The sequence below is a fragment of the Purpureocillium lilacinum genome (genome assembly GCF_023168085.1).
Source record: "Purpureocillium lilacinum CBS 284.36 DNA, scaffold_5, whole genome shotgun sequence".
Taxonomy (NCBI): domain Eukaryota; kingdom Fungi; phylum Ascomycota; class Sordariomycetes; order Hypocreales; family Ophiocordycipitaceae; genus Purpureocillium; species Purpureocillium lilacinum.
In genome coordinates this window covers 1457793-1469926 of record NW_027072115.1, presented here as the reverse complement: position 1 = coordinate 1469926, position 12134 = coordinate 1457793, and the positions used below count along the sequence as shown (strand labels likewise).

The 12134-nt window shown below is 60.3% G+C and overlaps 4 protein-coding genes across 4 annotated transcripts; all 4 read right to left on the bottom strand.

The window, feature by feature from the left end:
• Positions 1 to 85: 85 nt before the first annotated feature.
• Positions 86 to 1425, bottom strand: PLICBS_007032 (uncharacterized protein; the record flags this gene model as incomplete). Its single annotated transcript, XM_018320425.2, has 2 exons — positions 86 to 637; positions 727 to 1425. The coding sequence occupies 2 exons, from the start codon at positions 1423 to 1425 to the stop codon at positions 86 to 88; spliced, it is 1251 nt and encodes a 416-aa protein (XP_018180322.2).
• A 2541-nt stretch (positions 1426 to 3966) lies between these two features.
• Positions 3967 to 5199, bottom strand: PLICBS_007031 (heme peroxidase; the record flags this gene model as incomplete). The annotated part of the gene is made up of 3 exons (XM_018320424.1): positions 3967 to 4194; positions 4255 to 4628; positions 4710 to 5199. 3 exons carry the CDS (start codon positions 5197 to 5199, stop codon positions 3967 to 3969), a joined length of 1092 nt encoding a protein of 363 aa, XP_018180321.1.
• A 2081-nt stretch (positions 5200 to 7280) lies between these two features.
• Positions 7281 to 9147, bottom strand: PLICBS_007030 (uncharacterized protein; the record flags this gene model as incomplete). The annotated part of the gene is made up of 3 exons (XM_018320422.2): positions 7281 to 7440; positions 7499 to 8701; positions 9113 to 9147. The coding sequence occupies 3 exons, from the start codon at positions 9145 to 9147 to the stop codon at positions 7281 to 7283; spliced, it is 1398 nt and encodes a 465-aa protein (XP_018180319.2).
• Positions 9148 to 9228: 81 nt separating this feature from the next.
• Positions 9229 to 9684, bottom strand: PLICBS_007029 (uncharacterized protein; the record flags this gene model as incomplete). The annotated part of the gene is made up of 2 exons (XM_065601104.1): positions 9229 to 9492; positions 9613 to 9684. 2 exons carry the CDS (start codon positions 9682 to 9684, stop codon positions 9229 to 9231), a joined length of 336 nt encoding a protein of 111 aa, XP_065457176.1.
• Between the last annotated feature and the right edge of the window lie 2450 nt (positions 9685 to 12134).

Here is a 12134-nt window from a genome sequence, read left to right as displayed (position 1 = left end):
CCGTGGCGTCGCCCTCTATCGGGTCGTCACACGCTCTATGATTTCCACCTCTATTGATCCCCTCTCCGTAACGCTCGTCTACCGACTACAGCTTGAACGCGGCCTGCACCTCCTTGGGCTCGGCGCGGTGGTACTGGTTGGGCCACTTGACGGGCACGCCGAGCTCGTGAGCGGCATGCAGGACGAACTGGGGGTCGCGCAGGAACTGCTTGGCGGCGAGGGCCAGGTCGGCCGACTGCTCGGGCCCCTCCTGGACGACGTCCCTGGCGAAGGCGGCGTCGTCGATGCCGCCGACGGCGCCGATGATGAGGGAGCTGCCCTCGTCGCGGAGGGCAGTGCGGATGCGCCGCGCCAGGTCCGTCTGGTAGGTGCGGGCGCGGTCGATGCGCTGCTTGGGGTTGTTGCCGCCGCTGCTGACGTCGAGGACGTCGACGCCCCAGCCCGGCAGCAGGCGGGCGAGGCGCAGGCTCTGCTCCAGGTCCCATGAGGGCGCGCCCGCCCACTCCATCCACTCGGTGGCCGAGATGCGCACCCACAGCGGCATGTCGGCGGGGATGACGGCGCGGACGGCGGCGACGACCTCGCGCAGGAACCGCGTGCGGTTCTCGAAGCTGCCGCCGTAGTCGTCGGTGCGTTGCTGGAGCCTGGGTTAGCTTTGGCCCTGATCTCGCTCTCAGGAGCATGGATAAGTGACGATGGTGGTGACGACCGAGGGGCTTTACTTACGTTGGAGAGCGGAGACAGGAAGCTGGTGATGAGGTAGCCGTGCGCGCCGTGAATCTCAACGACGTCGAAGCCGGCCGCGACGGCGCGCACCGCCGCGTCGGCAAAGGACCTGACCAGGCCGCGGATCTCCTCGACGGTGAGCTCCCGCGGCGGGGCCCAGCCCTCGGAGTAGGGGACGGGGCTCGGCCCCACGACGTCGGCGGGCCAGCCGCCGTGCGCCTCGTCGGCGACGACCTTGCCCGCGGAGCCGGCGATCCACGGCGCCAGGGTGCTCGCCTTGCGGCCGGCGTGGGCGATCTGGATGGCGGCCTTGACGCCCTGGCTGTGGGCAAAGTCGACGACGCGGCGCAGGGGCGCGACGTGGGAGTCGGCCCAGATGCCGGCGTCCTGCGGGGAGATGCGGCCGCGAGCCTCGACGGCTGAGGCCTCGACGATGACGAGCCCCGCGCCGCCGAGGGCGTACTGGCCCAGGTGCACCAGGTGGTAGTCGGTCAGGTGGCCGTCGTCGGCCGAGTACTGGCACATGGGGCTGACGACCCAGCGGTTGGGCAGCTCGACGGAGCGCATCCGCAGCGGCTTGTAGAGCGTCGGCGTGGCGGCCGAGGTCGGGTCCGCGGCGGTGCCCGGGGCGGGTTCCTGCGCGGGCGTGTAGAAGGGCACGCCGGCCTGGCCCTTGTTGCGGAGGTCGAAGCGGCCCATGGTGGCGGTGGTGGTGGTGGTGGTGACGGTGGCCTGCGGTGCGGTACGGCGTGGGTGTGAAGCTATCGCGACGAAGGGTCGGCGCGTTGGTCCTCCTGTGCGGTATCACAAAAAACGGTGACGAAAGCGGCAAACAACCAGGCAATGGAGAAGCACACAGACAAGAGACAAAGAATGCGATTGGAACGCCGCTGTTGCCTCTATCTACACCCTCAAGGAAAAGGTTGACCCGAGCGCTTTTCTTATACGGACGCCAACCGAGGTCGGATTATAAATGCAATTGATTGATTGCGCTGCACACTTCCCGCTAGCTGGCTAGTACGTAGAAGCAGTAGCCCCTCTGTAGCCGTGTCTGGATTCCATTTTCTGCGGGCACTGGAGAGCGGTGGAGGGAGGAGGAGGGGTCCGTCCGTCCGTCCCTGAAAGGTTGAGGTGAGGGAAGCGGGGAGGGGCTTCGATGGCATCACCGAAGCAGCAGCGGGGAACAGGGGTGAGGGGCACACCGCAGCCACGCAGCCACACGCAGCGCCTCCCAGGGGCCACTCAAGTTAACAGCGGGAGGCTTTCCCGGTCCCCTGAAAGTCAGCACCTAGAAAGGAAAAAAAAAAAGGATCCGAGCAGTGTCGTCGATGGAATTCATAAGCAACGTCGCACTGGAGATTGGGGGGAGAGGCCAGGAAAAAATAGTAAGGGTCCGAATTATGTCCGGATTGTTTCCGCGAGGTGACATGACGTGCCCGTGACTGACGGGAGGAAGGATGTCCCTCCCCCCACCCCGAATATCCCGAGCCACTCTCGAATCTTGTACCACGGCAGTTGAGATTTCCACGGAGGGTTGCACAGCAGCAGTATGACATCGGGGACATTGTTTCTCGTGCCGCTGTACGAGTCACTCATCGTTTTCTTGCTGAACCCGTACGCCTGCGCGCGTCCCGAAAACTAGCGGTACGGGGTCACGGATTTAAGGAGAGTGCGCATCGCGTCGCTCCGGCGTGCCTTGGTAAGCCCTGGGTAGGATTCCCGAGCCAGGCACCTGCGTGAACGCGACATGACGCTGAATAATTGGGGAATGGGGTGAGCCCAGGACATCATCAGTCCGGAGCGATGCCGTAATGAAGGGGAAGTCTCGCAATGGCCCTGGCTGTTGCCATTCTTGCCCTGATGGCAGCGCCGGCCGGCCCGTCGATGGATGTCGTGATTCCGACTCAATGTGAAGGAGGGGTTCATGGGCCACGGACAAAACGTCTATCCGCGGGCCCAGTCCTTGGTCCTTGTGTCAAGGTGCGTCATGTACGAAAATATGTTCCTTTATGCATGTACGATTGGCCCGGACGATCCTCAACTGTCGTTTCGCCCTCCCACTTTCTCCCCAAACATGGGCAACGCGAGAAAACTTGGGAGCGCTCTGTACCATACGTACCTCATATAGATATCTTGTATGCATGCAAAGCGTACCATTTAGAAAGAACCGCCTGGTTGTTTGCCCGCACCTCGCACGCGTCCATGGAGATGGCCTTTCAAGCCATTGACACACCACACCACAACCACACCGTAGACCTGCCGACGAAAGGATCTAGGCAATTCCGTAACCCCTTAGAAAAGAGAGACACAGTCTTTGAGCTGCTGTCGTAGTAGTATCCGGAGAAACAAGAGCAAAGCAGGGAGACGACGGCATTGTTTCCCGTATCTACCGCACACCGTACTGCAGCCCCCCCCCCCCCCCCCCCCCCCCCCTCCTCTTCTGTCCCGGGGAGTTCGCGCCCCCCATCCCACGACAAGGACACACCCACGGAAAGACACCAAAAGCCAACCCTCTGCCTCTCAGCTACCCACGCTGTCCAAATGGCACAAGAACCAAGAACCCCGGTGACGACCCGGCCTTCGTTTTTGCGAACCGCGCGGGCATCCAAACGCAGTTGCAGTTGCAGACGCAGACGCAGGCCAGGCCAAAACAGAATGCGGGGAACCCTGCTCCATGCCGCGCCGTGCCGCGTCGCCCATCTCCCGAGAAGCACTGGCTGCACGTTCCATCTCGCCCCCTCCTCACGAGCGGCAGCCAATGACCACGCTGCCAATCCAATGCCCCCGGCATCCAGGAGTGAACCCCAAGGCACCTTTAAAAGGGGTGCCGTCGCCCAGTTTCCCCAATGTCCCTTGTCCTCATAGACCACTTGCACCTTGGCCAGCATCCTCCCAGCGTCGTCCATGACATCAAGTCACGGCAGCTCGCCAACTCACAACAATTGCAACACCGAGTAAACAATCAAATCTTCTTTGTACAAGCAAGTCTAATCGTCATCTCCTGCAGAGATCCGATGTCTATCTGTTCGACGACGCGCCAGTCTCTGCGGCCATCCGTCTTCTTGTGCTCGAAAATCAGGCTCGACAAGCAAGGCTCCGCTGACGAGAGCGTGCCGTGAAAAAACTCTAGGGAATCCGATCCATCTAGTCTACATCTCGCCTCTGTCTCGGCTTGTCTATCGCGTCTCATCGCTCTCGCCCTCCATTTTGACCCTGCGGCTTGCGCCGCGGAGAGATCGCTTATTTGGACTCGTCCCAAGTGGGCTTCATGGTCCAGCGCTGGCCCTCGGTGCCCTGGGCAAACGGAACGCCAAGCTCAAACAGCTTGGTGACGACGGCCGAGAAGTCCTTGAAGAAGGCCTCGTTGTCCTTGGCGTACTTCTCGGTGAAGGGCTTGAACTTCTTGTCCTGGACCAGGACCATGTCGGTGGGGAGCATCATCAGCGTCTTGGTGGTCTTGTCCTCGTACTGTTTCCAGAGTCAGCAAGCGCTCCGCGCGCCAAAGTTGGTGCAGTCGTCATATCTTACCTGCTTGGGGCCGTTCCACTTCTTCCACTGCCACTTCTCCTCGATGAGCAGGCGGTAGTAGTCGTTGGTCAGGATGGTAGGAGAGAAGGTCCAGGGGCCCTCAAAGCCGGAGCGGTCCGTGTGGCAGCGGCCCAGGGCGTGGGCACCAGACAGAGCAACAATCTCCTGGTCGTTGAAGCCCATGCGGTAAAAGATGTTGCGGAGGTGGTCACCGCCCTGCGTGGCGTCGGGCAGGCGGCCGTCGGGGGTGCAGGCCGAGACGTCACGGTCGGAGCGGCCAGGGCGGTAGGGGACGATGGGGCCCTGCATCTCCTGGACGGCGCAAACGCCACCGAGGATCCAGAGATCAGAGTAGGTGATCCAAGGGAACTTGGCTGCGGGCGCAGTTAGCGTCAATGCCGGGATCCCGAATCGCGAGTGCGATTCTCGACAAGTGTCGGATGCAATTCACTTACCCTTGACGGGCGCGAGGAAGTCACGAGCAGCAAGGAGACCGGCGTTGGCGCCGTGGTCAGACTCGGGAGCGAAGCGCATGGTGGCGCCGTTGCTGCCGCCAGTGCCAGTCTCCTTATCGTACGTGCCCGAGGCGTGCCAGGCGAGGCGCAGCAGCACGGGGCCGAAGCTGCCATCGTCGTAGTCGTCCTTCTCCTCGAGGCGGCTAGCGATCTCGTTGTACACCTTCTGGTAGTCCTCCTTGGTGGGGTTGACGACCTTGGTCGAGGCGGCCGACGGCGCACCGCTGGCCGTGTAGTACCAGTAGCCGAGGCCACCGGCGGCGGCGGCGCCCGTCAGGTACAGCCACGTCGACGACGACTTCTGGGCGGGCTCCGACGAGTACCAGCGGCGGCCCTGCTGGCGGAAGGCCTGACGAGGGGCGACGGCGAAGGCGTTGCGGGCCGTGGTGCGCGTAGCCACGCGGGCGAAGTGACGGGTAGCCGAGGCCATCTGGACGCAGCAGCTGCCGTCAGCAAAAGCTTCATGCACAAGGCGGATCGAGTGATCGGCTCGAAAAAGGACCACGACTCGGACAGGACGCTGAACTCACTGTGAGGGCTTTCGACGACGAGAGCTGTGTGTCGTGGGTGGGCGCAAAAGACAGACAGGCCAAAGGAGAGGAAGCCGGTTGGGCGGTGGTGAGATGAAGGACGCAAGTTTCACGAGGTCGGCCGGGGGGATGCAGGAAGAGTTCAAAAAAGGCGGCGGGTGGAAAGTCCGAGAAGCAGCAGCAGCAGCAGCAGCTCGGGGAGCCGAAAACGCGCGAGCGAGACACGGACGGACACCCGGCCGGGCAGCTTTCCTTCCTTCCATCTCCGCTCTCGAGCCGCGCGCGCACGAGTCACAACCGGGGGGGGCAACCGCCCACACGGCCGCCAGCACGTTGGCAACGCCAATGCCGGGGACCACGCCCCCCAAAACATGGAGGGAAAGTGCGCGCCCCCCAGAGCAGGAGACCCGTCGGATTCCAGATTCTGTTGAAATCGCCACGACGTGACTGGCTGGGCCGGCCGGTGGGTAGGGATCCTTTTCGTTAGCAGTCGACCCACGCGGAGCCATGATGGTTACCCACGGGCCCCAGCGCGCGGCGACGACGATGGACGCCGCCCCCCTTCGAAGAGGGCGGCCATCACGGTGCCTCGTTTGCCTTTCATCTTCAGCTCGCAAAAATGCCTGGGTCGCACACACGAGGGCACAGTCCGTCGGCGTCAGCATACCTGTCGCCATCATCCCGTGCGACACGGCTCTCTATTATACCGCCAGCCGGCAAAACTAAATCCATCAAACAGACGGGACGCCACGGCCCAGGTACCGCAACGTCCCGGCCGCCTAGAACGCCCGGCAGGGCCCCGGCGCGGCGAGCCTTGACCCAGGTTGACATCACATGCAACCCGATCGGGTAACAACCAGCGAGGCGCCCTTCCCTGAATCAACCTCCATCCAGCACCCCTAACAACGCCCTGCCACTGCCACTGCCACTGCCACGGAGCCCTGTCGCGGCGCGGCTCCCGTTGACCCGTCAGCCCGCTGCGGGATCAGGCCACCTTCTTTTGTGTGTGCAGGAGGACATTGACTTTTCCGTTGATTCATGCCCGCGCTCCCAGGGTTGTGCCGCGGCCCTTGGAGGGCCCTGGAGTCAATTTATGATTGTTTGCCCAGCGACAGCAGATGCCGATACTGCAGACAGGCTTGCAGCTGCGTGCTCCCCGCCAGTGGCTGCCGATGCCGCCGCTGTTGCCCCGTGTCTCCGTCTGCAGAGCGCGCAAAGAGCTGAGGCTGAGGTTGGAAATTTCTCGCCGGCCCTCGCCACCCCTGCAGGGTCCAAACAGAGCCCCTCCAAGAAACCTGAGGCGAGCCGAGGGGCGCCCATTCCGAGCTCCGCCCCACTTCTGACGCGAGGAAAGGAACTTCTCCACCGCGCCGCCCCATGCCGCTTCTGGAAGGCCGCAGCGATGCCATTTCAGTTCATCGACTTCACTGCGCCGTGTTGGTCAGCCTCCAGAGCTCGGTCCTAGCAAACACCGCATCCGACGTCACTTTGCTGTAGCCGACACCACAGTGCAGCACAGCATGCGAGTGTCACCTGTGTCTACTACACATACAATCAATTGACCTGTCTCCTCCGTGCGTGGCTACCTTGGTATCGAAAGACGGCATGGCTGCACCAAAAGCATCTTGCCAACAGCCGCCCAGCCGAAAATCCACAATATCCGCCAGACCAGAGCTGTCAGAAAGCTATCCGTGCGCCCGACTCAAATCTGTCTCATCTCCTCTTCTCCGCGTCTGCTTCTTCGTCGTCCTGTTGTTCGTGTTCATACTCGTACAGCTCGTACAGCCCTTGCTCCCTTGCGTCTCCGTTTGCTCCTTTCGGCCGATGTGCGGACCGGGCATTTCGTACGTGACCCTTCGCGCCCAGCCCGATGTCCAGCGGCTATATCGTACAAGAACATGTATGGCTGCTGCCCATACTCACATTCCAGTTCCCTGGGTACTTCCGCCCTTCCCCGGACGCCTTGGTGGCGGCTCTTGCTTTACTCGTAATCGGCCGGGCCGGTGGCCGCCGAGTTCTGTTCCTCGTGGTCGTAGAAGAAGAAAAGCCGCGTCTCGGCCTTCTTCAGGGTTTCTTCGTCCAAATCTGCGCCTGCCTCGCCATTCTGTTCATTGACCGACAAAGCGGCCACAGCTGCGGAGCTATCGAGACGGTCAGTTTCCAATCAGGCCAGGTGTCCACGGAGAAGCTTCAACGTACCCGAAAACGGCGCGGTCCACCTCCAGGAATTCCTTCATGGCATCCTTTCCGCCACGATGGACCAAAAAGTCCAGATAAATCTTGCCCAAGTCTCTCTTGACGGCCGCCGACAGGCGGCTCCTGCGGCGGAACTCGTCGTACACATGCTTGACCCGTCGGGCTGTTGTCTCCTCGCCCTCCGTCTCGGTCGGCTGCTCGAGCTCAAACTTGAACCACTTCTCCCAGAAGAGACGGCTGTCGCCATACCACTGCGCGTTCTTAACGAAGACACCGCGGGCCTGTTCCGCGGAGCCCTTAGCCTTCCACAGAAGCATGGCCCACTCGGCCACCAGCATCGCCTTGGTAAACAAGTTGACAGTCGGAGCTTCGATGTGGTCACGGAGCACCTGAATGGCGGCATCGGGGCCACCCTGTCGGCGCTCGAGGTGCGCCCAAGAGATGATAACCTCGGTGCAGTCGGGGAGCTTATTGAGGATACCAGCGTGGATGTCACGCGCAACGTCGACGCGACCGTTGCTTTCCTCAAAGTAAGCCCACTGCAGACGGATGCCTGGACGGCTAGCTGGCACAAGGAACGCGGCCTGCACGTAGATATGGCGGACCTCTTCCTCCTTGCCAGGCTGAGTGGACATCCAGCGGGCGAAGCGGTACCAAAACTCGTCGTAGAGCGCACACGTGTTGACGCAGCGTTCGTAGAGAAACTTGATGCGTTCGTAGTCACGGCCGGCCTCCTCAAAGTCGAGGTACTTGCGCCAGCCGTTCAGCTGCGCATGTTGGATGGGAAGGGTGGTAAAGTACTGGTGTCCCAGCTCCGACTCGTAGGTCCAACGGTTATTGACCTCGTTGGCGGTGGCAGTGAACACGTCGTAATACATGGCATCAATCTTGGCGCGGACATCGCGCTCGACCTCGAGCTCGGGTCGCGAAGTAACGCCATGGGCGGCAGACTCTGCTTGCACCTCAGCCTGGATGCGGGTGAGGTCCTCTGGGGTGGCGATATCGGTGAGAGGCAGAGTGTGCGCCATGGCACGCAGCTTCTCGTAGTAGCGGCTGTACTGGTGAAGGGGGATGCGACAGATGCGCACGAGGAGCGCAAAGACGCGCGTATGGGCCTCCTGGCGCGTCTCAAACTCGATGTACTTGTCCCAGAAAGGGTGCGACATGAAGTCGATGCCGACGGCGTGGGATGCACGCTCAAAGTGCCTTTTTGAGCAAACGTTAGATGATGGACCTGGTGAGACAAACAGAGGATTGGAGAGGGAGAGACAGGGGAGAGGGTCAGTACAAGAGACGAAGTGCTAGGACCGGGAAAACAAGGAACCAAGCGTCGACGTCGATGGGGTTTCGAAGGGGGGGCAATGCGAATGATTGAGACGACGAGCAGCTGCAAAGGAGCACGCGCGGCACGGAGACAGCCTGGTGCGTAGTATGAGAGAACACATCGGCGTGGGGGGAAAGGAAGGGCGAGTGAGGGCACATCTCACCACCACCTCACGCGCGCGCGAGGATCCATACACATTTGGGGGGGCGTCGGGGGGTCATCAGAGGTCGCGGGAACGGCCACGTTGGCAGCTGTGCGTTACGGGTAAGGAAAGGCCATCCACCAATACTTACTCTCGCACGACGTCGAGGTTATGGCACGTGTCCATCTTGAACCGGCAGTACTCGGCCCAGAGATCGACAGAATGGGGGTTGGCGGCGATGCCGCGTTCGTAGACCTTTTTTCATCACTAGTTCAGCACGGTGACCTTGAGGGGCGGTCGGCGAGGTATGCCCACCATCTCGGCTGACTCGGTGCCAGATATAACAAACTCATCCTCGGCGTACTTCTTCCAGTAGCCAAAGAAGAGAGGAGAGCGGTGGAGGAGGCGCTCGAACGACTCGCGAGCGAGGGAGAGCGCCTGGGGGTTCGAGTTGCGGCTCAGGCCGCCTTCGACCTTCTCGGCGGAGTTGATGTGCTTGTCCCAGAGGTCGAGGTTGTCGGGATCGCTCTCCTATTGTATCACGCGTCAGTCGTCGGTCGGTGGCAATATCCCATGAAGCAATCTGCAGGAGACCTGGGCGCTGGGGACGGCCAGGTGCGCGCCAGATTTGGGAGGTAAACAGCCACATACCAGTGCCGTGAGCTGCGTTCGAAGCGCATGAATCTCGTCATCGACGCCGCCGGTTGGGACGTAGTCGTTCATGGCGGCGGTGGAGCGCGTCGCGGCTCAACAAAACGAGAGGGGGAAGTGGTGCGGGAGGAATGAGTGTCAAGAAGCTGTCCGACAAACCCGAAAGCTCCTGCTGTGGCAATCGCACGATGCGAGGTTTTGGAGGTGAGTGAAGCTTTCAAGAAGGGACGAACTTGGCAGTCGACGACCGAGTGGCAGGCACGTTATGCCCTTCTCGGCGACGTAGAAGCTTGACAGTGTGGCGGGAGAGTGAGGTGTTGGGGTAGAACTTTGGGAGGAGGTAGAGGGTGGAGGTTTGTGGTGATGCAGGTGGGAGGGAAAGGAGGCAGAAGGACTTGTGGCGGAGGTAATCTTTAACAGACTGGGGCCCCTCTTGCGCACCTAGTCCCGTCTGGTCTACCACGGCTGAGTCATCACTGCTGACTAAGTTAGAATCTGCGGGGCCCACGCAAATGCTTTATATTGGGGCCCTGGAGCTTGGCCGGAAGTTTCTTCCCCATTCATGGCTCGTGATGATTTCTTAAACAAAACATGATAGGAAGAGAATGAATGCTGTCCAATGGAAAGCATGATCTCAAATTTGAATCTGAAGCCTTTATATGCTCTGTATCTCATTGTCTTCTTTTCTTCCGCGCCGATGTTTGGCGGCGGACTCAATTGCAGGCAAACGAAAATTGCAGCCGGGCAGGCACCAGCGGCACGTCGGTTTGCAGGCGCGAGTGTGCCGTGCCGTGCTCCATTTGCAGCATTCGCAACGCCCGGGACAGGCTGCAATGTCTTTAAGAGGGTTCAAGGTTGTGTGCCTGTATAGCCACAGCGCCTGCAGCCAGCTGCCGAGCTGACCTCTCTGTGCACCCATCCGAGCGAGTGCTCCCTACCTACACCCATTGACGAAGCATACACTGGCTGAACCTTCAAAGCCATCTGATTCCATGACAGCGCATTCCCTCGGGTCCTGGATGTTACAGCTTAGGATGTGCCACAAGGTACCACCAGAAGCCTGACTGCGTCAGGGCCGTTGATCTGGGTCTCGGATACTGTTGCTCCAACGTCAGCTTATGCAGCATCTGCGATCTAGGCTGCCAAGCGGAAAGGCGAATCGTAGGCTACCACACATCTCCGTGTTCAATTATCGTCTGGAACGTCTCTAGTACATGCTACCGAGGTCGTCAATACGATCGGGAATCGCACACCTATCAAGGACAATTCACCGGCAGCTCTCTTCGGAATGCGCTGAGCCGAGAATCGGGCTATACGAGGAACGCACGAACATGTAACTCGTATTTGTCCTCGTCATGTGGAAGCCGTGTTCCTGGCATCATGTAAGGGGTGCCGCCTCGCGGCCTTGGCAACACACGAGCTTGATGAAGGAGACTTGTAGGCAGAACTACGGTTCATTCGGGCCAGTGAACAACCCAAACATCCATTTACTTCCTTCCAAAGCCATTGGCGGTTTTGTTTGCGTTTCGAGCGGGCCCTCGGGACGACCCATAGTGTGTAGGACCCGTGGGTTCTGTATGCATGACGCACGCAGCCAGGTCCGGAGAAGCGAGTTGCCAGCGGTTTCTGGAGTCAGCGGCTTGCATTCTGAATTGCCATTGTCTTCAAATTCTCAGCTGGCTGCCATCGGGCTGTCTCGACAGACCGCGCTGCCCCAGCTCAAGTTTTGCCAGCACGCAGACGTCTCGTTTCAACCCTATACAAGTCAATTCCATGGGCTTTCCATACATTTCATTCTGCCGGCGCTGGCCGAAGAAAATAGAAGAAGAGGACCTGTGAAATGCGACGTATCGTGCGGACCCAGAGGACTTTTGCTGCGCCGGCTGGACTTTGCTCCGCGTGTGTCTGCATGTGTGCGAAGTATCGTGGCTAATGCTACAGGATTGATGGACTGCAATGTAAGTTCCGTGGCCGAACCAACATATGGACGAATTGTCGAGCAGCTGTAGCTTCGAGTTAAAGAGCATGAGATAGTCACACACCCAGTCTGATCTCGTCACAGAGTCTTGGGTCCCCAGCAAGGCTCCCTGTCACACCAAGTGAGTTCAAACTGCCGAAGGAGACGCATCCCGACTACGACCCACGGCCGTCGTTTGGTACGTTATGCCTCGATTCGAAGTGCACGGGGAGCGCCCTGCTCCGTGCTCTATTGCATCCCGCGAAGCCGAATGCAGTAGGAGACAACGGCCCCGCATACGATGTGGTCGCCGACATGAACCAACGACCTCAGCTGCGAACGCGATATGCGCCGTTGTAGGAGCGTGTGCAGGAAAACGGACAGGGTACAGCAGCAGCAACGCTTTGGACTCTTGAGTCAAGGGCTAGCTAGAGGAGGTTCGTGAAATGAAGTCGGACGGCTTGCTCTGATGCAGTATCAGTTGTCCGAGTCCCATTCTTAGTTTGCCAGGTCTAACGGATGTTATATCAGGAAAACTGACACCTCGACTGCTTCACCTCTACAC